At 39.4% G+C, this 25,356-nt stretch overlaps 1 protein-coding gene across 7 annotated transcripts in view; it reads left to right on the top strand.

The window, feature by feature from the left end:
• The window catches only part of NALCN (sodium leak channel, non-selective), a 358,280-nt gene that overhangs the window by 242,452 nt on the left and 90,472 nt on the right, over positions 1-25,356 (top strand). For all 7 annotated transcript variants that reach the window (XM_050766656.1, XM_050766657.1, XM_050766654.1 and 4 more), the window contains 2 exons: positions 19,900-20,036; positions 21,587-21,728. In XM_050766656.1, coding sequence (XP_050622613.1) covers positions 19,900-20,036; positions 21,587-21,728 — 279 coding nt within the window. The remainder of the gene's footprint in view (positions 1-19,899; positions 20,037-21,586; positions 21,729-25,356) is intronic.

Genomic DNA, 25,356 nt, shown 5'->3' with positions numbered 1-25,356 from the left:
CCAGGGGAACTGCAGACTCTTTCTTAGTTGGGAAAAAAACAGAGTGGCTTTGTGAACACTAAGAGTTTGCTGTGGCTAATGTGTAGAGCAAGAGAGAAAACTGTGGGCTGGAAAAATAAGCAGAGACCAGCACAGGAAATGCTTGAGCAGCACTAAGCATCTTGATATTATTCTGATGGCATTTATGCACAGGGTGTCATAATTGTACCTACATTTTGGTGTCAGTATGAAATGAAATGGAGGGCACCTAGACTGGAGATGGAAGAATCAGTTCTTGAGGCAAGTGGTGATGGCAGCTTGAACAAAAGGAAATCGGAATGAGAGAATATTGGAAGTGGTGGAGGACAGAGAAGAGGATTTAGTGACAAATTGGATATAGGAAGGGAGAAAAACCAGGACGCAGGGATGTCACCCAGATTTCTAGATTTCTTTAAGTGCACTGATACAGAAGAAATACAAGAGAAAGAAGAAATGAGAGTTTTATTTATTTGGGGTTTTTTTCGGGGGGAGAAGATTGGTCATATTTTCCCTGAGAGGCCTGGGAAATATCTATGAGACAATGTCTATGGAGAGATATAAAGTTTAAAGTTTAGGTAGAATATCTAGGCTGAAATAGATACTGAAAAGGAGCAAAATCAACATGCAGATGATAACTTAAGCCTTTAGTGAGCATGAACTTACCAAGGGAAGGATGGTTCCCTAAGGGGTAATAAATAAATGGTATGAACCAGTGAGGAGGAGCCAACCTAAGTCACAGCACAAGAGGTAAAAGGAAAGAATAGGTTTGTCATCAAAATCAAAAGGTGAAAGAGTTTCAAGAGAGAGGCTTGTTCAACAATCTCAAAGACTTCAGAGAGGTCAAAAAAACAGTCACCATGGAAAGCGATCCCATTTACAGTAGCATGAAAAAGAATAAAATACTTAGGAATAAACTTAACCAAGCAGGCAAAAGACACATACCCTGAAAACTATAAAATACTGAGGAAAGAACTTAAAGAAGCCACAAATAAAGGTGAATTCTGACTTACAATGAGTCTACTTAACAATTTTTCTTTAGACAGAGTCTCAACCTGTTCCTTAGGCTGGAGTGCAGTAGCATGATCTTCTGCTCACTGCAACCTCTGCCTCCCAGGTTCAAGTGATTCTCCTGCCTCAGCCTCCCAAGTAACTCGGGTTACAGGCATGCACCACCAAACCCAACTAATTTTTGTATTTTCGGTAGAGACAGGGTTTCATCATGTTGGCCAGGCTGGTCTTGAACTCCTGACCTCAAGTGATTCACCTGCCTCAGCCTCCCAAAGTGCTGGGATTGTAGGCGTGAACCACCTAACCCAGCAACTTACAATTTTCTGATTTTTATGACGGTGCAAAACAGATACACACTCAGTATGCTCCTCAACTAATGATGGAATTACATCCAGAAACACTCATGGTAAATTGAAAATATCATAAGTCAGAAAAATGCACTTTTAACTTACAGTATTTTCAACTTTTAATGAGTTTATCCAGATGAAACCCCATCGTAAGTTGAGGAACATCCACAAGTGAAAATACATTCTGTGTTGAAGGACTGGAAGACTTAATATTGTTAAAATGTTAATACCACCCAAAGTAATCTACAGATTCAATGCAATCCTTCTCAAAAATCCAATGGCATTTTTTGCAGATATAGAAATCTTAAAATTCATATAAAATCCCAAGGGATACCAAATAGCCAAAACAATTCTGAAAAAGGAAAACAAACTTGAAGACATCATACTTCCTTATTTCAAAACATATTACAAAGAAACAGTAATCAAAACAGTATGATACTGGCATAAAGACACACATATAGACCAGTGGAACAGAATAGAGAGGCCACACATAAACCCTCATATATATAGTCAAATAATCTTCAACAGTGGTGTCAAGACCACACTGTGGGGAAAGGACAGTCTCTTCAACAAATGGTGTTGAAAAATTGGATAGCCACACACAAAAGAATGAAGTTTGGCCCTTACCTTGTATCACATATAAAAATTAACTCAAAATGGTTTAAGGACCTTAACAAAAGATCTAAAACCATAAAGCTCCTAGAAGAAAACAAGGCAAAAGCTTCATGACATTGGAATTGTCAGTGATTTATTGGATATGGCCAGACAGCAAAAGCAAAAATAGGGGACTGCATTAAGCTTAAAAACACTTGTACATCAAAGGAAACAATCAGTAGAGTGAAAAGCCAACGTATGGGATTGTAGAAAATATTTCCAAATCTCATGTCTGATAAGGAGTTAATATTGACAATATGAAAGAGCTCCTATAGCTCAACAACAAAAATACAAATAATCTATTTTAAAAATAGGTAAAGTGCTTAAATTGACATTTATCTAAAGAAGATACACAAATGGCCAAGTAGATGAAAAGACGTTTAACATCACTAATCATTAGAGAAATGCAAATGGAAACCACAATGAGGTATCACTTTATACCTATTAGGATGGCCACTATCAAAAAAACTGTTTGGCAAGAATGTGAAAAAATTGCAACATTTGTACATTGTTCATGAGAATATAAAATGGTGCTGCTGCTGTGGAAAACAGTATGGCAGTTCCTCAAAAAATTAAACATAGCATTGTCATATGATATAATACATTTCTGGGTATGTATATCCAAAAGAAATGAAAATAGAATCTCAGAGATACTTGCACATACGTGTTCATTGTAGTATTTTTCACAATAATCAGAAGGTGGAAGCAACCGTAGTATCCACCAGTGGATGAATAGATAAACAAAATGTGGTATCTACACACAATGAAATATCATTCAGCCTTAAAAATGAATAAACTGACACATGATACACATGGATGAACCTTGAGGACATTATGCTAAGTGAAATAAGCCAGTCACAAAAAGACAAACTATGTATGATTTCTCTTTATATGAGTTTATCTAAAGTAGTCAAATTCAGAGAAACAGAAGACAGAATGATAGTTGCCAGGGGCTGGGGAGAGGAGGAAGAGGGAGCTGTTGTTCAATGGGTACAGAGTTTCCATTTTGAAAGATGAAAAAGTTCTGGAGATCTGTTGTACAACAATGTCACTATTTAACACTACTGAACTGTACACTTAAAATGATTAAGATGGGGCTGGGCATGGTGGCTCATGCCTGTAATCCCAAAACTTTGGGAGGCCAAGGTAGGTGGATTGCTTGAACCCAGGAGTGTGAGATCAGCCTGGACAACATGGTGGCACCCTGTCTCTACTAAAAATACAAAAAATTAGCCTAGCTGGACATGGTGGTGCATACCTGTGACACCTAAGTAGTCATAGCTACTTAGGTGGCTGAGGTGAAAGGTTTGCTTGAGCCCAAGAGATCAAGGCTTCAGTGAACTCTGATCATGCCACTACATTTCAGCCTGGGCAACAGAGTGAGACCCTGTCTCAAATAACAGCATCAACCACAACAAAAATGATCAAGATGGCAAAATTTATGTTATATGTTTTTTGCCACAATTAATTTCTTTTCTTTAAAACTGGTCACCATATTAACAACAAGGAGGTGGTTAGTGATAGCAATAAGAGCAAGCTCAGGGCCTTTGATGACACAGAGCTGGGTTGCAGGGGATAGGAAATCAGTGACGGGTAAGGAAGTGAAGGTGGATCACCAACCTTTTCCTCAAACTCCTCATGCTGTTTCCACCACCTGGTTGCTGACTGATTCTTAATTTTGTTAGATATGTTAACACCATTTGCTTCAGTGCTACCCAACCTTTTCCCATTGTGATATGCATAGAGAATATTTGTACAACACACTGAAGTCAGTAGGTAGGAAGCACAAGCAGCTGGAAATATCAGATATCAAGGATGCCTGCTGCTCCAGGGAACAGCTGCCCAGGAGCTAGAGGACCGTACCCTGAAGAACCTATAAATAAGTAGTGGCTGAGAGTTGGAAAACTCTGCATGTCACTCAAACCTGTTGATGCTGCCTAACTCCACGTGAAGCCATTCTTTCAATCTTTGGGTCAGAGATGACTCTTTTGATGTCAGTTTATTATTGCCCATAACTTTTCATGATGTAAATCTCAAAAGATAATTTTAAAGAGCATTTGATCTGCTATTTCTGAAATAGCTACTTTTACAATAAATTCTTACTTTTATAATAAATGTTAGGCTTTTTATAATAAATTCTCTGTCACGCTAAGATATGAACAGCAATAAAATTGGTTTGAAGAAATGAAATGGCTAAGACTGAGAACAGTTTAGATCAAGGTTTAAGCCAAGAAGTCACAACAGAGGCTCAAAAGTTGGGAATATCAATTATCAGCATAAAAACAACAGCCTGGGAATCTAGAAGTCAATCAAAAAGTGGAAATATGGGAGGCCAATGTGGGAGGATCACTTGAGCCCAGAAGTTGGAGACCAACTTGGGCAATATAGTGAGGCCCCATCTCTACAAAAAAATAAAATAAAAACTATTGCAGTGTGGTGGTCCATGGCCTGTGGTCCCAGCTGCTTGTGAGGCTGAGGTAGGAGAATCACCTGAGCCCGGGAGGTCAAGGCTCCTGTGAGCTGTGATTGTGCCACTGCATTCCAGCCTGGGCAACAGAGAAAGACCCTGTCCCCCTGAACCCCCCAAAAAAAGATAAAGATAGAAACAGTCAACTGGATTTTTACAGTCAAATAAGTAAAAGTGGGAGATTCAGAAGTCAGTTCAAAACAGGAGAAGTACCTGTTAGAATTGATGTCCTCCTGACATGAGTGGAATTGTGTCCCTTAAATAGATACATGGAAGTCCTACCCCTCAGTCCCTGTGAATGTAACTTGATTGGAAATAGGGTCTTTGTAGATGCAGTCAAGTTAAGATGAGGTCTTTAGGGTGGACCCTAGTCCAATATTACTGGTGTCTCATAAAAAGAGAAGAGACACAGACACACAGGGAGAGCACCGTGTGATGATGGAGCAACAGACCGGAGTGATGTGGTCCACAAGGAACACCCAGGATTGCTGGGTCCATCACCAAGATCCATCACCAGCAGTTGGAAAAGCCCCGTGGAGTAGACCCCCCTCAGAGCCTCCAGAATGAGCTTGTCTTGCTGACATCTTGATCTCAGACTTCCAGCCCCCAGAAATGTGAGACAATACATTTCTATTGTTTTGAGCCACCCAGTTTTTTGGAACTTTGTGGCAGCGGCCCTAGACAACTAACACACCTCCAGAGCCTTGTTCTCTGGACTCAAGAAGAAACGATCCCTTCTAAAGCTGGCAAGTAGCCTGGCTGAGAGCGTGGGGCAGCAGGGAACAATGGACATACCCTTGGAATCCTGCGCCAGCCTGCACCACCCTGGAGCAGCTTTCTCAGCAGATGGAGTTATTTTATTCTGCCTTTCTTTGATTATAGGAATCAAACCCCATCATAGTAAAATTTTATAGACTTCAGACTTTCTTAGAGGAAAGGTTTCTGTAAGCCCTTCCGAAATTTCATTTCACGTATGATTAACCCAAACCAGAGGGACTTGGCTTTAGAGACCTTTTCTTTGCCTCATCCACGGATACTCGGGACTGTTTTGTTAGCATGATCTCTCTTACCATGGAACAAACATGAAACTACACACCTAAGATTGTCCACTCGAGTTCACATTGGTGGGTTATCGGTTGTATCATTCTTTAATTGTGCTAATTCAGAATTATTTTCATTCCAGTTTCCACAGCATTCTGCAAGGTAACCCTTCAATTAAAAAAAAAAAAAAAAAACTAGGTCAGGCACAGTGGCTCACGCCTGTAATCCCAGCACTTTGGGAGGCCAAGGCAGGTGGATCACCTGTGGTCAGGAGTTTGAGACTAGCCTGGCCAACATGGTGAAACCCTGTCTCTACTAAAAATACAAAAAATTAGCCGGGTGGCATGTGCCTGTATGTAGTCCCAGCGACTCGGAGACTGAGGCAGGAGAATCACTTGAACCCAGGAGGCAGAGGTTGCAGTGAGTTGAGATCGTGTCTGCAAATCTCCATCTCAACAAGAGTGAAACTCCATCTCAAAAAAATAAATAAAATAAAATATAGTGGGATTTGGAGGGGAAATGTGCCCAAACTGGAGAGAAGCTCACACTTCAACTCCAACTGAACACCGCCCACTGCTTAACTATAAGGATGCTATTTTATTTTGTTTCCTTTAATCAAGAGAACAAAATTGTTAAGAAGCATGAGTTTACTGCACTGTACTGTTAAAAACAGCAAGGATGATAATGAAGAGCAACCTCACAGCACTTTTTCTTTCAGATCCTGTCACAGGCAATAGAAAACTAGGTTTGCAGTGGTTCTAAGATAAAAGCATGACAATTAGTTTTCAGTTTTATGCAGCACCTGACAGTTGTTGAATTACAAAAAGGCTTTCTTATAGTTGTGTTAAGATTTGTTGTGAGGAGTTAGAATAGTAAGGTTTACCCTGTGTGGACTTACACATTAAATAGGAACGTGCTGGAGCTGGAGTCACTGCCCTGATTCCTTTTGGACTCAAGCTTCACACAGTCCATTTGGATCTTTTTTCAAGAAATTCATGTACTTTTCCATTCTCCTGGAAGCATCCTCACCATCTGCTTTATCATCCATTCTTCAAATATTTGACTCCCTACCATGTGTACAAGGCTAGGCCAGGTATAATAATAAATAAGTTCTTTGCTCCCATGGAGCCTTCTGGTCTAATAGGGGAGTTGGATGTAAATCAAGTAATTAAAATAATTCCTAACTATGTAAAGATTCAGATGAGCTTTCTTCAGAAAATAACACCATTTAAGGAGAGACATTCGTAGAAGACCCTGACACAAATGGTGGTCAAGGGTGAGGATGAAGAAAGTTACAGGAGAGCTAAGTTTTGCAAGATGAGCCTTGTGGACTTCACAGAGGTGTGGTGGGTCAGGGGAGGGGAGCACAGCTCCAGGGAGAAGGGAAAGCCTCTGTGCACCCAGAATGCAGGAAGTCCAGGGTGGAGTGGTACAGAGTGAGTGTGGAAAAGTCAGCAGGGCATGAACCATTCAGTGCCCTGAGAAACACAGTAAAGACATTTACCCTTTTTTTTTTTTTTTTTTTTTTTTGTAGACAGAGTCTCACTCTGTCACCGAGGCTGGAGTGCAGCGGCATAATCTTGGCTCACTGTAACCTCTACCTCCCAGGTTCAAGCGATTCTCCTGCCTCAGCCTCTTGAGTAGCTAGGATTACAGACGTGCACCACCACTCCTGGCTAATTTTTATATTTTTAGTAGAGACAGGCTGGTCTTGAACTCCTGACCTCAGGTGATCCACCTGCCTTGGCCTCCCAAAGTGCTGGGATGACAGGCATGAGCCACCATGCCAGCCGGGACATTTACCTTTAATGTTTACCTTTGACCTGAGCCACTGAAAGCTTATAAGATGGGAGGCAGTGGTGAACCAGAGAGCTATTTGGAAAATAAAATCAAGTGGGACTTGGTGATAGGTTGGATTTAAAGACATGAGTGGGAGAGTCTCAAAGATGACTCCTGGTTTCAGGTTTCTACTAACTGAGTCAAGAAACACTAGCATACAATCATATTTGGGGGGAAAGTTCATCAACTCAGCCTTGGGCATGTTGAGTTGGTGAATCTTGCAAGATGTCTAAGCAGAGATACCTAATAGTTGTGTATAGGTCTGGAGTTCAGGGGAGAAGGATGGCTGCCCAGAAATACAAATGTGAAAGTTCAGTGTAATTCTTTTTTTTTTTTTTTTTTTTTTTTTTTGAGACGGAGTCTCGCTCTGTCGCCCAGGCTGGAGTGCAGTGGCCGGATCTCAGCTCACTGCAAGCTCCGCCTCCCAGGTTCACGCCATTCTCCTGCCTCAGCCTCCCGAGTAGCTGGGACTACAGGCGCCCGCCACCTCGCTCGGCTAGTTTTTTGTATTTTTAGTAGAGACGGGGTTTCACTGTGTTAGCCAGGATGGTCTCGATCTCCTGACCTCGGGATCCGCCCACCTCGGCCTCCCAAAGTGCTGGGATTACAGGCGTGAGCCACCGCGCCCGGCTGTAATTCTTAATTATTTATTCAGGTGCTGTTCTAGACATGTGGGGTAGGTCAGTGAACAGAATAGACAAAAATGACTGCCTCCTTTGAGCTTCAGTTCTAGTAAAGTTCTCCATATTTTCATAATACTGGAAGGTATAAATCTGGATGAGATTGTATAGGGTGGGAAGGAAAAAGATACTGGAGCCTTGAGGAAGAACAACATTTAATAACTGCTGGTGTTTGCCTTTATGGTAACTCAATCTGTCTCTGTTTCCCTCCTTGTGTATTTTCACTTTCAGTTCCATTGCAAATAGTAAACATTTTCTGTGTCTCAAGTTCAAAACTCCCAACAAGAACAGATCTGATTGATCCAGCTAATCAATATGATTCCTTTTGGGCAGGAATTTCATCTCTGATTGCCTCACAATGCTGGCCGGTCTTATAGAAAGTCCTCTTTGGCCTGGTTTCTGGCTCAACCAGCTTTGACAAGGGTGATGGGTGACTTTGTAGAGCTTTAGAGCTGAGTTAAAGAAAACACAAGATGAGGATAGGACATTTTTGTGGTGCCAGAAAATAACGAAGAGCTAAAAAGGAAAAAAAAAAAAAAGAAAAAAGAAACAAACAAAATAGATAGATGTCTAAAGACTAGAGAAGCCGACTGAAAGAGCCCCTAGTGGCCAAAGCAGAAAGACTTTGAGCAATGAAATGAATAAGGACAGTATTGGGTTATAACCCAAAGAATACAATAAATAGTCACAAATACATATTTATATAAATACATGATTGAATACATAAATAAAGGAGAAGGGACAACTGATTCTCACAGAATAATTCCAAGTAATAAACATAGAGAAATAGAAATAATAGAATAATAAATGAAGGAAACAGAAAATGGCCATTAGGACACCATTGTAATTGCCACAGGCAAGAGCTAACGAATACCAAAATTAGTATGTGAAACTTTAAGGAGAAATAGAACATTCGCGTGGCCTCAAAGTGTCCTCTCTACATCTTTTTTAAATTATTGTAGCAGCTTTAATATCTGCCCACAAATTATTTGATACTCCTCCTTCCTAAGAGATAAAGCTTTAATTCTTCTCTTTTAAGTGTCAGCTAAAGTCAGTGACTTGCTTCAAGCCAATGGAGTAGGAAAAGAGAAACATTGAATGTAACTTTATAATGCAGAAACCTGGCAGGCGTCACCTGACCCAAGTAAAGACAGTTAACCTCAATGTCATGTACACCCTGATATGATGAGAAGGGCGTATCATCCCCATGATACTTGTCCCAAAAATGTATAACCTCAGTCTAATCATGAGAAAACTTCAGGCAACCCAAATTTGGGGGACACTCTGCAAATTACCTGACCGGTACTCCTCGAAACCATCAAGGTCACTCACAACAAGAAGAATTAGAGGAATTGTCACATCTCGGCTGTGACAATGAAATGCAATGTGGTTTCCAGGATGAGCTCCTGGATCAGATGAAAGTCATTCATGCAAAAACCTGGGAATTCCCAATGAGCTCTTTAGTTAAAAGTATTTGACCAAGGTTAATTTGGTAGTTTTGATAAATGTTCTACGGTATATAACATGCTAGGTCAAGGTATACAGGAACTCTCTGTACAATCTTTGCGACTCTCGTGGAAGTTTTAAATTACTTCAAAATAGTGTTGTTGTAAATAGGATGAGAATTTTTTATGGTAAGCTATAATAATGCAACATATAAATTAGCTCCTGTGTTGCCTTGTTCAAAGACACATACATGTATGTAACTTTATGCCATGAATACGTTGTATCAAGTTTACACTTTATTATGCTTTTTTGATCTCAAAAAGCTGGGAACACACACTTTATCAAGAGCCACATGTGATTTTTGTGATTTTGTTTCTAGTAGAAAATCTGATGTAACTTGTCATTACTCCTCTTTCATCTTTGCCAGTAATATAACTCGTCTGAAATTGGAAGACTTGCTTGTGCTGTATAATATAGATGATTCCATATTGTAAAGGCTCTAAGAAAAGAATAATAGAATGAGGAGAAATATTACAAATGATCCTCTTCTGCCTGTTGATGGGAGTCTATTAGTGTTGATTTCTTGTTCTCATCTCATCACCACTGGATTGTCGTTGTATCGTGTGTACAACGTGAGGCCACAGGGCTACAGAGAGTTCTGCCCTTAATTAAAAATGTGTCATGCTAGTAGGGGAAAGCACACATAATTAGAAAGTTATAGTGCAAACCGCTGAGCAAAGTGCACAGAGGAAGATGTGGCTAAACGCAAGGAGCACACAGGAAGATGTGACTAAATGCAAGGTGCACAGAGGAAGATGTGGCTAATTTGGTTTAGAGGCAGGTCCTGGAGGATGTGTCTAAAAATGAAGCATAAAATTTTCTTAGGAAAGTGAGAGAAAATATCCCATATAAGAGGAACAACAGGCACAAGATTCAGAAGTAAAAGCGTACCAATTGCTTGAAAATGTTGTTTGGATGTGGCAGTATACAACAGTTTTAGAAGCTCAAGCTCTGGAATCCGGAAGTCCAGTTCTGTGTGACTTCAGGCAGCTGATTGAAGCTCCATGGACCTGTTTCCTCATCGATGACCTTGCGTCACATGGAGCTGATGATGGTACCAACATCAGGGAGCTAATTTTTAGGGTTAAATAATATTAGCATAAAGTGCTCAGCATCATATCCAGCATGCGTGTTTACTGCTTCCTCTACCAGTTGTTATTCTGAGAAATATTCCTGGAGAAGATGGTTTTAGAGGGATTTACAAGAGTTAAATACGTGTATTGCAGGCATGGGAAACAGTATCTTCATGTGACATCCCTGTGTGAGGGGGCCACAAACCTACAGGTTAGAGCACAGAGGGCAAAGCACTCTTATGCCATGCTAAGAAGATTCGAATTTCTTCTATACATAATTGATAGTCTTTGCATTGGTTTAAGGACCAGAGAGACATAAAGGTATTTCTTTTCTAGATGTTCTAAAAGATTGGTTTAAAGGGACAAGACTAAGACAAAAAGCCAGTTAGGAAGGTTTCAGGAGTCTCAATGAGATGAAATTTGGATGACCGAGTGACCACTGGGTTCAGCAAAATAGGAAGTGTGCTGACTTTGCCAAGAGCAGCCTCAGTGAGGCAGGGGGGACGCCTGAGACAGGAGAGGATGGAAGAGGGGTGGGAAGTGACATAATGGTGGTGTACATGCATCTCTTTGAAGAAGCAAGCTTAAATAGCGAAGGAGGCATGATCACGAGAAATGGTTTAACTGCCTATTTTCATTTTCGTTTTTACAACCAAGAGTCTTGAGAAAACAATCCAATCAACATAGCAAAGGAGAATAAATTGGGGAGAGAGGGAGAGGTTGAGTGGTCTCAGATTAGCCAGAGGAAAGGGACTCAAGAGCACCTACCTGTCACCCCATTCATATGGGCGAAGTCATCCTCCTGTAGAGCAAGCAGTCACTGTGGCATGGTGATAGCTTTGGTTTGTATGGCACATTTCCCTTGAGTAATTCAAATTACAGGCATATTGCTAGCTCGCTTATACATCTGGCATTTATATAAAAGACTAAAGATCTCATTTTTTGAGAACACTGAAATCCAAAGGGGTGAAGAGATTATAAAACCGAACAAAAGTTTAAATCCATATCTTCTTACTTTTTTACTGTTTTTACTTATGCTATCTATCTCTGATGTTTTATAAATTTAAGAAAAGAAAAATTACATGGGAGTGTGTGTGTGTGTATGTGTGTGAGAGTGTGTGTGTGTGTGTGTATGTGTGTGTGAGTGTGTGTGTGTGTGTGTCCTGAATTCCCTTTGGTATGACATTTTCCCCTAGCACTTATGAATAATCATCTCATAATAAGAACCAAGTATCTAGTTTACGTGAAACTCTAATATAATTTCATCTGAAGTGGAGCAAAAAGATATATACTTTTTTATCATACTGAGCATGTTTCTATGACTCAGTAAATTCTCTAATGGAAACAACTGTGTCTCAGTTGAATAACAAAGGAGAGATACAATATAAAATAGAGATGTTTGGGACCTAGAAGAGTAAACCTACAAAATCAATCTTTATTTATCACCACTGTCTCTAAGAAATTATTAATGATATTAATGGGATATTAAGGGACAATAATGTGAGCAAAATGTGTTCATTCAACATAATTAGGTATTCTGGTTTTTGAATAGGTTTTTTTTTTTCTTTTACTAGTTTATTAGAGTTGTTGGTTAGCTTAGCCTTGCTGCAAATATTATTTATGTTGTTGCACAAAGTAACCTTCTGAAGGACATTTAAAGCTTGTAAGATCTTAAGGTTTGTGATAACAGCATGAAAGTAAACATTTTATGCACATTTTGGGGATCTCATAGATGGCATAAATGCAACAGTCTGTTGTAAGTGCTCTGCTGAGCTCCCAAACCAACAAGCACAAACAGCCACTTAATTGCCCAGTGTACCCGCTCCTCTGAAAACAGAGCTTCTCTTCACACTTACTTCAGGAGCATACTGCTTGGACGAATGAGTAACCAGACAGGATACAGCACATGCAATTAATCAGCTAATGTTATGAGCATTTTGGGTGTCAGCTGTCACATAAAAATGTAGCTTTTATGGCCCATAGGCTAACCAAGAAATGAGCCCTCCAATTTATATCTATGACTTCAGTTGATGTGCCTAAATAATTGAAACCCCACTTTGACCTTGGGCATACTGGATGTATTAAATATTTTTGTAAAAGGGGGCAAATTAGTAACTTAAACATGTTTTTAAATGAAACATTTGAAAAGTCTACAGTATCGCTGTCTTCTATGCACTAATTTGAGTTGGTTGCCTGTTGTCCACAGCAGAAAAGACAATGCCCACCCACCTGAATAAATTCTGTGTTGGATTTCACAGGCCAGTGAGGGATATTCTTTATATTTATATATTAAGGTTTTATAATTACACAGAGATATTATTAAAAACCAACATGTGTGATCATTATTCCAGATACCCCATCTGTTTTGACTGTGTAATTTGGGTTGTAAAATCACATATACAAATTAGCAAGAGAAACTCCCTTGAAAAAATAATAGTTTACACCTTAGGAAGACGCTATGTTCTGAATTGCTATGTCATATATATAGATCCAGAAAAAACAGCCAAAGCCACTGTGTAAAGAAGCAAAGAGAATTCAGCCTTAATTTATTCACATAACAAAGAGGAGGAACTCCTTTCCTTTCTCCTGATTGAAGATAATGTGGTTATTTTTCCTATATTGAACAACCACAAAATATTCTACAGTTATGTCAACTCACAAATCTACGCACAGTTTTCAAACTAACACAGACTAGGTTTCAAAATGAGAATCTCCCAAGTCTGAATGTTTTTTAAATTGTTTTCTTTTGGGAAATCATACAAAAAAATTACAAAAATTTATATTTAAGGTAATTCTTCAATTCAGCTATTCCTCACAGCAATCAGAAAGGAACTGAAATTGAATAATGTTTGAATATTTTAACAGAAGAAAGCCCAGGCTGAAATAGGGAAGATTTAAGCGATGAGGCAGAACACAGTATGTGTCATGCAGAGCAATTACACCCGAAGTCTCTTGAGAAGCCAGGGGAAGCAGAGGCTTTCAGCCGCCCAATGTATAATGATATCTCAGCCAGGCAGATGCTGAGGCGTAGAAGAGCACTGAGCTTAGATGACTTCTAGTCTTAAAGCTCAAGGTTTGAAGTTTGTTTCTTTGATTCTAATTTCATTCTTGCAAATGTGCTTTTCTTTACCATGTGAATGTGTGACAAAGCTATCATTTGATCTCTCGGTTGCAGTCAGACTTCATGCTCAGCTGAGGCCATTATAAACTGCCTTTGTACTGTTCTTTACATTAGATTTTTCAATATGAAAAATAAAATCCCAGGATTCTCTACACTATGTTCTTTCCCTTCAAGAATCATGATCTTTAAAACACTTTTGAAATGGACATTTACAATTATAATTACTTTATGTTGAAAGATCTTCTTTTCTTGGTATAGTATAATGATCTTAAAAATTCGTATCCACTTCTTATAATCTATATTATTCGTTCATTTGCATCAAAGTAAATTTAATCTTGGAAAATCTTTGCTTAAATGCAAAAAAATGGGAAAAGAATCTGGATAAAAGGTAGAATACCATTTCTTTACATTTTAAAGAAGCTTAATAGTGACTTCAAAGTAATGTGTAACACTTTATTTGTCATGGTCACCTCATCCCCCACCACCAGCACACACCCTGTCTACTCCCATCTTACTCTTTCTTGCTTTTTCTCTGTCTGTAGTTTGGTCAAAATCATGGGTTGGGAAAGAAGTCAGAGTTTATGGTGATTGATAGTGCTGAAGTAAGAATTGAGTAATTTTGCTTAACTGTATCATCTTCCCTTTTTAAAAACTTTTAACTGAACTACAATATACATATAGAAAGATGTATTTTATACATTTTTGCAAACTGAACACACCCAGCACCCTGCTCAGGAAATATTGACTGTGCCTTAGAAGCCCCTTTCCATACTCCCTCCCCTTCCCCTCCACCCCCACCCAGGACAACCACTCTGCAGACACCGGGCAGCACATGTCAGTGTCACCTGCTGGTTTAACTTTATCCGCATGGAATCATTCAGTATGTACTCTGTTATTGTGTCTGGCTTCCTTCACTCACTGTTATGTTGTGAAATCCACATTCTTGCATTGAGATGTAGTTAACTCATTCAAATATTTAAATAAATCCAAATGTATTTTTCCATTCAACTGCTAGAGGGCATTTGGACAGTTCACATTTCGGGACTCTAACAACTGGCACTGCTGTGGCCAAGGGATGTCTTGTGCCTTATATGGGTGTGCCCTCATTTCTTGCAGGCACGCACCTAGGAGAGGACCTACAGGGCTGCTGAGTGTACCTGTACTCATTTTTAGTTGATGCTGCTTCTCTCTCAATAACAGCAAAGAGTGCATAGGAACTGCCGTCCAGAAAGAGAACACTTTGCTTTTAGGAGGTTTGATTCAGTGCCTCAGCAGTGAGATTTGAAATACTTACCCTTCAAGCAGCCACTCATCTTCCTCTATGTTGACTGGCCCTTATGCACATCTGTAGAGCGATGATGGCCAGGTTTGCACAATCGTGAAGAACCCTCTGAGTCTCCAAAAAGAGCTGCTCATCTGTTCTTTGTAGGTTCACAGTGCAATGACCAAGTGGTGCTGAGTTCTAATTCATTTATTTACAGAGTTCTATTTCTACTCCCTAGAATGTACTAGAGAAGTAAATTTAAAATAGTATCTTGTTCCTAAGGAGCATGCAAGCTTTGGGGAGTGTAAATATCTCTAATACCAGTTAGAATGCGGGTGAAACCCATTTTTGAAACATGTAAACAAGGTGACTGTTGGTATCCTACATATGTTAATATATTCAAGGATCTTTGATAAAATATATCTTGCCATTTCCCTGACATGTCCCTTTACAATTTTTTTTTTTTTTTTTTTTTTTTTTTTTTTTTTTTTTTTTTTTTTTTTTGAGACGGAATCTCGCTATGTCCGCCAGGCTGGAGTGCAGTGGTGCAATCTCGGCTCACTGCAAGCTCCGCCTTCCGGGTTCACACCATTCTCCTGCCTCAGCCTCCCAAGTAGCTGGGACTACAGGCGCCCGCCAACACGCCCGGCTAATTTTTTTGTATTTTTAGTAGACGGGGTTTCACCGTGTTAGCCAGGATGGTCTCAATATTCTGACCTCGTGATCCGCCCACCTCGGCCTCCCAAAGTGCTGGGATTATAGGTGTGAACCATCACGCCCAGCCTACAAAATGTTTATATCTGTACTTTGTCTCAACCTTCATTAGTTTGTTAATGACAGATGCCGTTCAGGTTAAACAACACAGGAGTCTAATTTTATTCTCTTCTGTGAATCTAAGGACACACGTACTCCACACCAACAAATTTATTCAATCAATCAATAGATATTTTTTGTTTATCTCTCTACACTTCAGGATATATTTAAATCTTTTCTTTTATTTCCCATTCGTCTGCTGGAGAGTTTAGTTTAGAGTTGAGTTCCACCACCTGATCAACGCCATTATTCCTTCACTGAATATTTGCTCAGCTCACCTTGTGTCCAGCGCCATGCCAGCCACTGGCCCTGGAATAATGAGCAGATCCCTACACGGTTCCTGTCCTCACCAAGTTTACAGTCTCAGCGAAAAGAGATCTGTTGTTTAAGGGATCACACAATATAGCCTCAAACGACAGTACGTGTAGGAGGTTTAACGGCATTCTCCCAAAATGTGTGTCCAGCTGGATCCTCAGAATAAGACCATCTTTGGAAAGTGAGTCTTTGCAGAGGTAATCAGTTAAGTTAATTGTTCTGGATGATCCAGTGTTTGGCATTTATAAGGAAAAGGAGAGTGGGATCAGACTCAGAGACACAGAAACACACAGGCCAAGAAGGTCACGTGGAGACAGAAGCAGGGATGGGGCATTACAGCTGCAGGCCAAGGAACTCCAAGCATGGCTGAGAATCACAAGAAACGAGAAAGGCAAAGAAGAAGGACTCTCCCCTGGAGCCTTCAGAGAGAGCATGGCCCTGCTGGCACCTTGATGTTTGACTTCTAGCCTCCAGAATGCTGAGAGAGTAAATCTCTATTGTGCTAAGCTAACAATCTAGTGGTAACATGTGACAGGAGTCCTAGGAAACTAATGTAATGTGGATTCAATTGAACCGTAAGAAAATGCAGATTTTCAACTGCTTTGAGCCACACAAACAGCAATATTATAGGATTCATCCTAACATGTTATGAGCTTGTAAGAGGAAAACCTTGTCAGAGAAAGCTTCTCTGAGGAATTTCTAGTAGAACTGAAATCTGGAGAACAAGTAGAATTTGATGGAGTTCAAGAGAGAAAGAAGAAGAGAGGGGAGCCCGGCAGAGGGGCAGCAGAGGGACGAGAGGTACGGAGGTTCTGAGGTAGAGGGTGCAGATCTTTCCGAGCAACTGAAGGATGTGACTGGAACCTGGTGTGGGGATAGGGCTAGCTGAGGCTGGACAGGCAGGGAGGCACCAAAACAAGGCCTTTGAGCCTAGATCAAAGATTGAGATTTTGACCAGGTATGGCAGCTCACACCTATAGTCCCGGCTACTCAGGAGGCTGAGGCAAGAGGATCGCTTGAGCCCACAAGTTTGAGCCTGGCCTGGGCAACACTGCAAGATCCCATATCTTTTAAAAAAAAAAAGTTTCTATTTTTGTTTGTTAAAACAAAAGTTTCTATTTTTATTTGTTAAAAGCGATGGATAGCCAGGCGTGGTGGTGCATGCTTGTAATTCCAATGACTTAGGAAACTGAGGCTTGAACCAGAAGGCAGAGGTTGCAGTGAGCCAAGATCACACCACTGCACTCCAGCCTGGGCAACAGAGCAAGACTTATCTCAAAAAAAAAAAAAAAAGAAAAGGAAAGGAAAGAAAAGAAAAAGGCAATGGAATGCTATTGAAAGGTTTTAAGACAGAACATGAGAAATTACAATAACCACAGAATGAAGAACAGATTAGAAAGATCTGAAGCAGACGGAGAAATCACTGCAGGGAGTGCAGGAACCCAGTGGTACATTGGCCAGGGAGGCACTGGTGGGGTGCAGGCAGTGGGCAGGCCAAGAGGCTTTTAGGAAAGAACTCTGTGTTTTCATTTCAATGACATGTCCCAATTAATATACCATTTGCCCTTTTGTCTCTTCGAAGACATTGAATTCTCATAAAATATACATACAGTGCTGATACATCTAGAGCCCCCAAGTCAACTCTTCTGACCATGTGTCTCTATTCTGCTGCCCATGAAGTCTGTTGGAATAGAAGTAGTGCCTTCATTTTTTTCTTATTTCTCTCTTTGCTCTCTACCTTGTGTTTCCAAGCACTCTGTTCCTATATTTACCCAGAGTGGCCATTCTATTTTATTATCATTGTCTGTTTATAGAACTATCTACCCAGTTATACTGTGGGGCTCCATGAGGGCGAGTGCCTGACTTACTTGTTTTTATATCCCCTGAACTTAACCTGACCTATAAGATTTGATTTATAAGTGACAGTATCCATGCATAAATAAATGAGTCGGCAAATGCATGAGTTAACAAATACTTTATTTCTGCTTTATCTTATCACCTTTGGCCGGATATACCTGCCTTACACTCTGATCTGATCTAATAAATTAACTGCTTTTACTATTTCTGCTCTATTTACCACTGACAAATATTTTTCTACTAGTTGTATCAACTTATAGAAAACAAGACTCTTCCTGGTAAATCTCTTTATTCGTATATGGAATCGTTTTTCTGATTGCGTACATCTCACGGAGATGCTACTAGTTTTTGTTTTGTGTCTTTGGGAGCTAATTCCTTGCCATCGGCATCATCATAACCATGGAACTGTTGAGAACATGCCATTTTGCACACATTACTGTGTTGAGCACTCCAGTTAGGAGGGGAGGAGGCAATGAACAGCAGTGACTCCTTCTCTAAATAAGATTACCATCTAAGACAGAAAAACCAAAGGCTACCCACAAAATCAAATCAGACTTACAAATGGCTAAGGTAAATGTTTGTGTTACACAAAACAAAAATGTAAGAGCAATTTCTGCAGCCTACTAAGAAAACCAGAAATCAGGATCATCTCATCATGAGCTCACAACCAGTTGGAGAGTTGAATTATCCATCATACTGAAATGGGAATGTTTCCCCAAAAAGAAGCCTTCATCTTCTCCTTAGCCAATTTGTATTTCCACGTGCAAGAGGGATGCATTGCCAATTCTCTTCCTGTTTTAAAATCTCTCTTGGCCTCTAATTCTTATCTTTCCACAACACCTAAGACAAATTTTAGTTATAGAGTAAAAGCGTACCCAAAAAGGAGGTAAATGAGCAGATAGTTTTTGAAACCTGCCTCCCAAACCCCTCCAAAAAGGCAGCCTGAACTAAAGGTACTATTTGAAAGGGATCAGCGTTAAAAGATGCAGTTTGGGGAGCCGGGACAGAAGACAGAGCAGACATGGGGAAGTGTGTTCCAGTCTGCAGAAGGTCCGGGAGAAGGGGAGAGGTAAACAGAAGTAAAGAGGGACTCCAAGAGACGTCTGCACTGGGAGAGAAAAAGAGAGCGTAGGAAAGTGCAGCATGAATTCTGCGAGCCACAGTCCACCTTCACAATATCTTAGTTCAGCCTTGTTCCAGTTTATGATGTTAAACCTGAGCTTCCCTGAAACTCAATTTGTAGAAATATAAATATATACTCTTAAATAAATCCATTTGATTGTCATTTCTCACAAAGATATCGTATGGCATTTAAGTTCGTCGTGTCCAAACATGTCTGCAGCTAAATAGAAAACTCGCCGCATGGACCAAAGGTGGTGGTTCTGTTTTGAGCTTTTCTGTTTTAATCTGCTAGACCACATAACCAATTTTCTTGCCATTGTCTCTCTTTACAAATACTACTGGGTATGATTCTGTAGTTAATTTTTTTTTATTTTTCATGTTTTTTAAAATTTTTAATTCTAGCTTTATATGTGTGTAAACAAATTTTATTGTTTAAATATGCAAGTAATAGTAAACCATTCAAAATGTCTGAGATGAAAAGAGGCTTCTCTTTGGGAATAAAATAACATAACGTTTTCCTTGAATTTTTTTTCCGGTTTAGTTTTTTGTTGTTGTTGTTAAGTTTTATTTTTGTTTATTTCTGTAACTCAAAAGTTTTAGCTCATGGAGCAATTTATTTCGGGTAAGAGTCATATACTTGGTAGGCCTTCGCTGCCATCTACTGGCATTTCATGTAATTACTTATTATTGCTTCCATTCTAAAATTAATTTTGTGTAACATGTATAATAGTATTATAGATTCCCCCTTTTTTCTTCTTTCCATTTTTTCTTTAGTTAAAGCAAAGTGAAGCAAATGCAGACACCAAAGAAAAGCTCCCTTTGCGTCTGCGAATCTTTGAAAAATTTCCAAACAGACCACAAATGGTGAAAATCTCCAAGCTTCCTTCAGATTTTACAGTTCCTAAAATCAGGTACCAAAGTATCCCTTTAATTGCGTGTGTCACATACATCGTAAAAGATTCACCATCTTAAGTCTCATTTAACCCTTCTTTTAAGTATATGTGGGTTGGGTTTCTTTCTATTTTAAGTTATTACCTATCTTTCTACTACCTCTACCTCTATTTTAAAAAAATAAATAAACAAACAACTTTGACCTTTTAAGCAATGTATTCAGAGAAGAGTCACTTTATAACTGCAGTAGCCTAAGCAAGAAGGCTACTTCCCATCGCTTCTCTCTGGGATGACTCCTCGGGAATGGGACGGCCCAGGAAACTGGAGAAGCTGTTCAATGTTGCAGGGATGGCAGGTAGACACCCATCTCTGACCCCAACCATATAAGACTAAAATTGCCTCTGTGGCCCTTTTATCTTCAAGCAAACAGAGAAACCACAGCTGGCCCAGTTAGTGTACTACTACAGCATTTATTTAGCCTACCATGTCAGGTTACCATATAATTTGTCTTCCACTTTTTAAAAGAAGAACCATGGCATTTCTCCACTCATACTAATTTGATTTTCTACCATGTTTGCCCTCCAGTTAAGCAAATGCATAAAAGATGCTTTAAACACCTGTTCTTAATAATAAAAGGAAATTCTTCTAGTTATAGCTCAAGAAATTACAAATAGAATTATAGTAATATGTTACTAGTTTTAAAAATAATTCTGTGGAGGGTTATAAAAGTATGAGACTGGATGTGGTGCCATAATATTTAAAATTCAGATAGAAATATATTTGCATTTCTAATCTTAAAAAACAAAATTAATTGAATTTGGTAATTTGAAGAGACGTTACTTGAATTTTCATTATGCTTTGAAGATCAGATGAAGGCACTTGCTTTTGAGTCTTAAAATGTAAAATTCTCTCTTAATCATTCTTATGAGAAATGGACATTTAGAGAGAGCAACTAATTCTTCCAAGTCTTAGAGGGGAAAAAAGGTGTTTTATTACCACAATAAGATTCCAAAAACTGGGCTGGGTGCGGTGGCTCACACCTGTAATCCCAGCACTTTGGGAGGCCGAGGCGGGCAGATCACCTGAGGTCGGGAGTTCGAGACCAGCCTGACCAACATGGAGAAACCCCCATCTCTACTAAAAATACAAAATTAGCCAGGTGTGGTGGCTCATGCCTGTAATCCCAGCTACTCTGGAGGCTGAGGCAAGAGAATCGCTTGAACCCGGGAGGCGGAGTTTGCAGTGAGCCAAGATTGTGCTGTGGTACTCCAGCCTGGGCAACAAGAGTGAAACTCCATCTCAAAAAAAAAAAAAAAAAACAGATTCAAAAAACTACCATCAGTTACTGAGTAATATTGCTTGAAAGTTATTTCAAGGGTTTTGCTTTTTAAGCAGGAGTCACTGAGTTTCTAGGAAGCCGTTGCTAATGAAATATTTTCGTCATGGTCTAGTTGTCTATGATCTTTTGTCATTGCTTTATCTTTGCTCAAGCAAACTTATCATCGCAAAATGCTATCACTTGCTCCATTCCATTAATAATGCCTGATGTGCGTATACTTCATTTGCAAAGGGAGAGTTTTATGAAGCAGTTTATCGACCGCCAGCAACAGGACACATGTTGCCTCCTGAGAAGCCTCCCTTCCACCTCTTCCTCGTCCTGCGACCACTCCAAACGCTCAGCAATTGAGGACAACAAATACATCGACCAAAAAGTAAGCTCCGCTGTTTCAAATAACCAGGCTTCTGAAAAGCATGTGTGTTTGAGAAAAGAACTGCAGAGTTCTTTAGGGTCCTGGAATCCAGTTTCTCAAGAGAATAATTTTAAAAAAAAGATTTCATTTGTAAAAGATATCATGAAACCTAACATTTTTTACTGTATGCGTTGAAATTTTGCATTTCTCCGTGTCAGCTTTTGAGCTGCGCCATGTAGCAGCCATGAGACTTTGTAAACATCAAGAGCCTCCCAAATCTGCATTTTCTCATGTGCAGAATAAAGGGCCAGGATCTCCAAGGCTCAGTCCAGGTGTAATGACCTGCCACCTCCTGCAGGTACAACTGCTTATGTATACTTATTACATCAGAGAGAATACCAGAGTAGGTTTCTCTAAAATCAGTCAAAAGAATTGCCATTTATTCAATGCTTAGTATGTGGCAGGAACTTAGGGTCAAGAGCTTATTTGTGTTCTAGTTTACCTATTTCTTTATCATTTGAAAAGTAGATGGGAAAATTTTTTTTCAGATTCCACAGCAAAATATTAATAGGGAACCATATATTAAAAAGCAAATTAGGTAATAATTTTAAAGAAATGTAACTTTTCATTTATTCACTTTTTTAAAAAAATAATATAAGGGCTGGGTGCCATGGCTCATACCTGTAATCCCAGCACTTTGGGAGGCTGAGGCCGGTGGATCACTTGAGGTCAGAAGTTCGAGACCAGCTTGGCCAACATGGTGTAACCCCATCTCTACTAAAAATATAAAAATTTGCCAGGCATGGTGGTGGGTGCCTGTAATACCAGCTACTTGGGAGGCTGAGGCAGGAGAATCACTTGAACCTAGGAGGCAAAGGTTGCAGTGAGCCGAGATTGCGCCACTGTACTCCAGCCTGGGCAACAGAGTGAGACTCCATCTCAAAAAAAAAATAAATAAAAGACATAAGACATAAAATGTATTGCCTGGGTACAATAAGTAAACATATTTATATATACACACATATACATATAAATATAATTATATAATTATGTAATATATAATATAAATGTATATGTATATATTATATATTATAAAATATATATTATATATTATATATTATAAAATATATATTATATATTATATATTAATAATATATAATATAATATATTAATATATATTATATATAAATATATATAATATAAATGCATATGTGTATATGTAATATATATTATGTAATTATATAATATATAAATGTATTTGTGTGTATATATGTATGCATAGTATCAAACTGTATCTATCAGCTTGGTCACATAATCAACGTCAGTTCAGTTAGAAAATGAAAGATTAATAATTGTATGTTAATATTAAAGAGATTAAACAGTAGAGTTTGCAAAAACATCTAGCTTACTTGCAAGCATTCACTTTGGAATTCCTAGAGTGTTTTTTATTCCTTTGCATTGTTACTGCCCTTTTTCTTTTGCTTATAACAAAATCCATATTTCTCTGTGGTCATGTGACAATAAAATGCCAACTCTTTCATCCTCCAGGATCTTCTTTCTCTCTACATTCTTTCCCTTCCCACAGGGATGAACCCTTTGGAATTCCCTTGCCTTTCTCTTTATCTTGCCTCCCCTTTTTCTCCTCCTTATTCTTGCCTCCCCTTTTTCCCCCTTTTTCACCTCCCCCTTTTCTCCTCCTTTTTCTCGCCTCCCCTCCCCTAATGTGATACTACTTCTCCCGTTTACCTCTCCCCCAGTTCCCAGGTTCTCTGCTGTAGTTCAGTCATGTTGCTCTTGATGAAAATGATGATGATTTTCTGTGCAGGATGCCTCTTCTTTTTCAAGGATTTCCATGTGTTGATTTTCCTTCAGCCATCTAGAGATGCTATTCTACTATCTTTGCAGAATCCAAGATTGTAGATGACAAGTCTGATGCCAATGTCTTTTTTTTTTCTTTTTAGTAATTAGGCTTTTGTTTGGTAGACTTGGTTTGCTTGTTTCTTTGGGAAAACTTGCAAGATTTTCTGTGTGTCACTGGAGTTCAGAACCTTTCTTAGGATATTTCTTATATGTCTTTTTTCATCAGAACTGCTCCAACGAGAGTCTTTTCAACTCCCCAACTAAGATATTTGCTCAGGGAAATTTCCATTTGTTTTACATTCAATTGTTACTCTTCCATCTGCTTGTTTCTCCCTAGGATTGCCATCTCTCTGTTTTTGCTCTGTGCTTGGTCTTCCAGGACACTAATTAGATTTCAACTGAGATCATCCTTTGCTTCTAAATTTCTAGTGAAAAATTATGATATGGACATATTACACTTAACTATCCTTAGAGGCTTGCATATTACCCTTAGCTATCCTTAGAGGCTTTACTTTTATCTTTTATTTTATTTTATTTTTTTAGAGGACAAGGTCTTGCTGTGTTGCCCGGGCTGGGGTGCAGTGGTTATTCACAGGCACGGCCATAGTGCACTATAGCCTTGAACTCCTGAGCTCAAGCGATCCTCCTGCGTCTACCTCCTAAGTAGCAGGGACTACAGGCATGGCCACCATGCCTGGCTTTTTTTATTTTTATTTTTTTAACTAAACTTGTCACCTCTCTTCTTCACAGTTATAATCCACTCAACACTGTGCGCAGGGCATGGAAGCAGAACGCCTTATGTCAGTGGATAAACAAGTGGGAAGATAGTGTCTTGCCTTCAGCCAGTCAGTCTGAAATTGCAGTTTGCATAGACTAGAAAGCAGGTTTTGTTTTGTTTCCAAAGCAGATTGTAATCCAGAAGTCTGGGCTGTGGTTGTGACCGCTTATCTCCAGGAAAAGGATTGAGAGCTGATAGGCGTTATGGCCAAAGTCACAAAACCATGACATGCTTTTAAAAATCTCTAGTAACACTATCCCACCGGAAACACAAAATTGAAATATGAGTTTATTTTCTCTCTAAAAGGAAATGTGATTGTTTCTCATATTTCCTGAACACGGTATTTTGATTTGGTGAGGACAAACATAAAAAGATGCTTGAGAGGTGTGTGCTGGGCTGAGGAGGAGTCGAAAGAGAACGTGACCTGCCCCTCTGAGCGCCCGCCCGAAGCGAACCCTCCCCAGGTACAGATGGAATAACACGGTTTATCTCGTACAGCATGTATTATTGCTCCCACTTGGAAAGTGGAATGTCAAAAACATATTTTTTCTTCATCAGAGGACCCTATGTGGGAGGCAGCAAGACAACTGCTCCTGTTACTTATCCACGCTTTCTTAAAGCTTTGACTTGATCTAGGTTGTCAGAAAAGTAGACAATTCTTTTCAGGATCCACCATTTTCGGCAATAGTTCCCACCGTTCTTGGTGTTCTTCATAACACCCTTGTCGAGTGCCCCTGGGCCAGGGAAATCGAAAGCAGAAAATCCCTCTTCAAAGGATTTCCGTGATAAGGATTTAATTGAAGCAGAAATTGTGGCGACAGCATTCTGGCATTTGTATTATAAATACGGCAAGCCTTTTCCATTTTTATTAAGAAACTTGAAAGCCGCTTAAAAACAAGAGCGTATAAACACAGAACAAAAATTCCAATCATAGACCCTACCACCATTAGCTCCCCTTATAAAGTATTTTCCAGCGAGCACTTGGAAATTTCCATTAAAATCCCAATTGCC

This window comes from Macaca thibetana, chromosome 17 (genome assembly GCF_024542745.1).
Source record: "Macaca thibetana thibetana isolate TM-01 chromosome 17, ASM2454274v1, whole genome shotgun sequence".
Classification (NCBI taxonomy): Eukaryota; Metazoa; Chordata; class Mammalia; order Primates; family Cercopithecidae; genus Macaca; species Macaca thibetana.
Note: the sequence above shows the minus strand (reverse complement) of the source record. Positions and strands in the feature narration are given on the sequence as shown.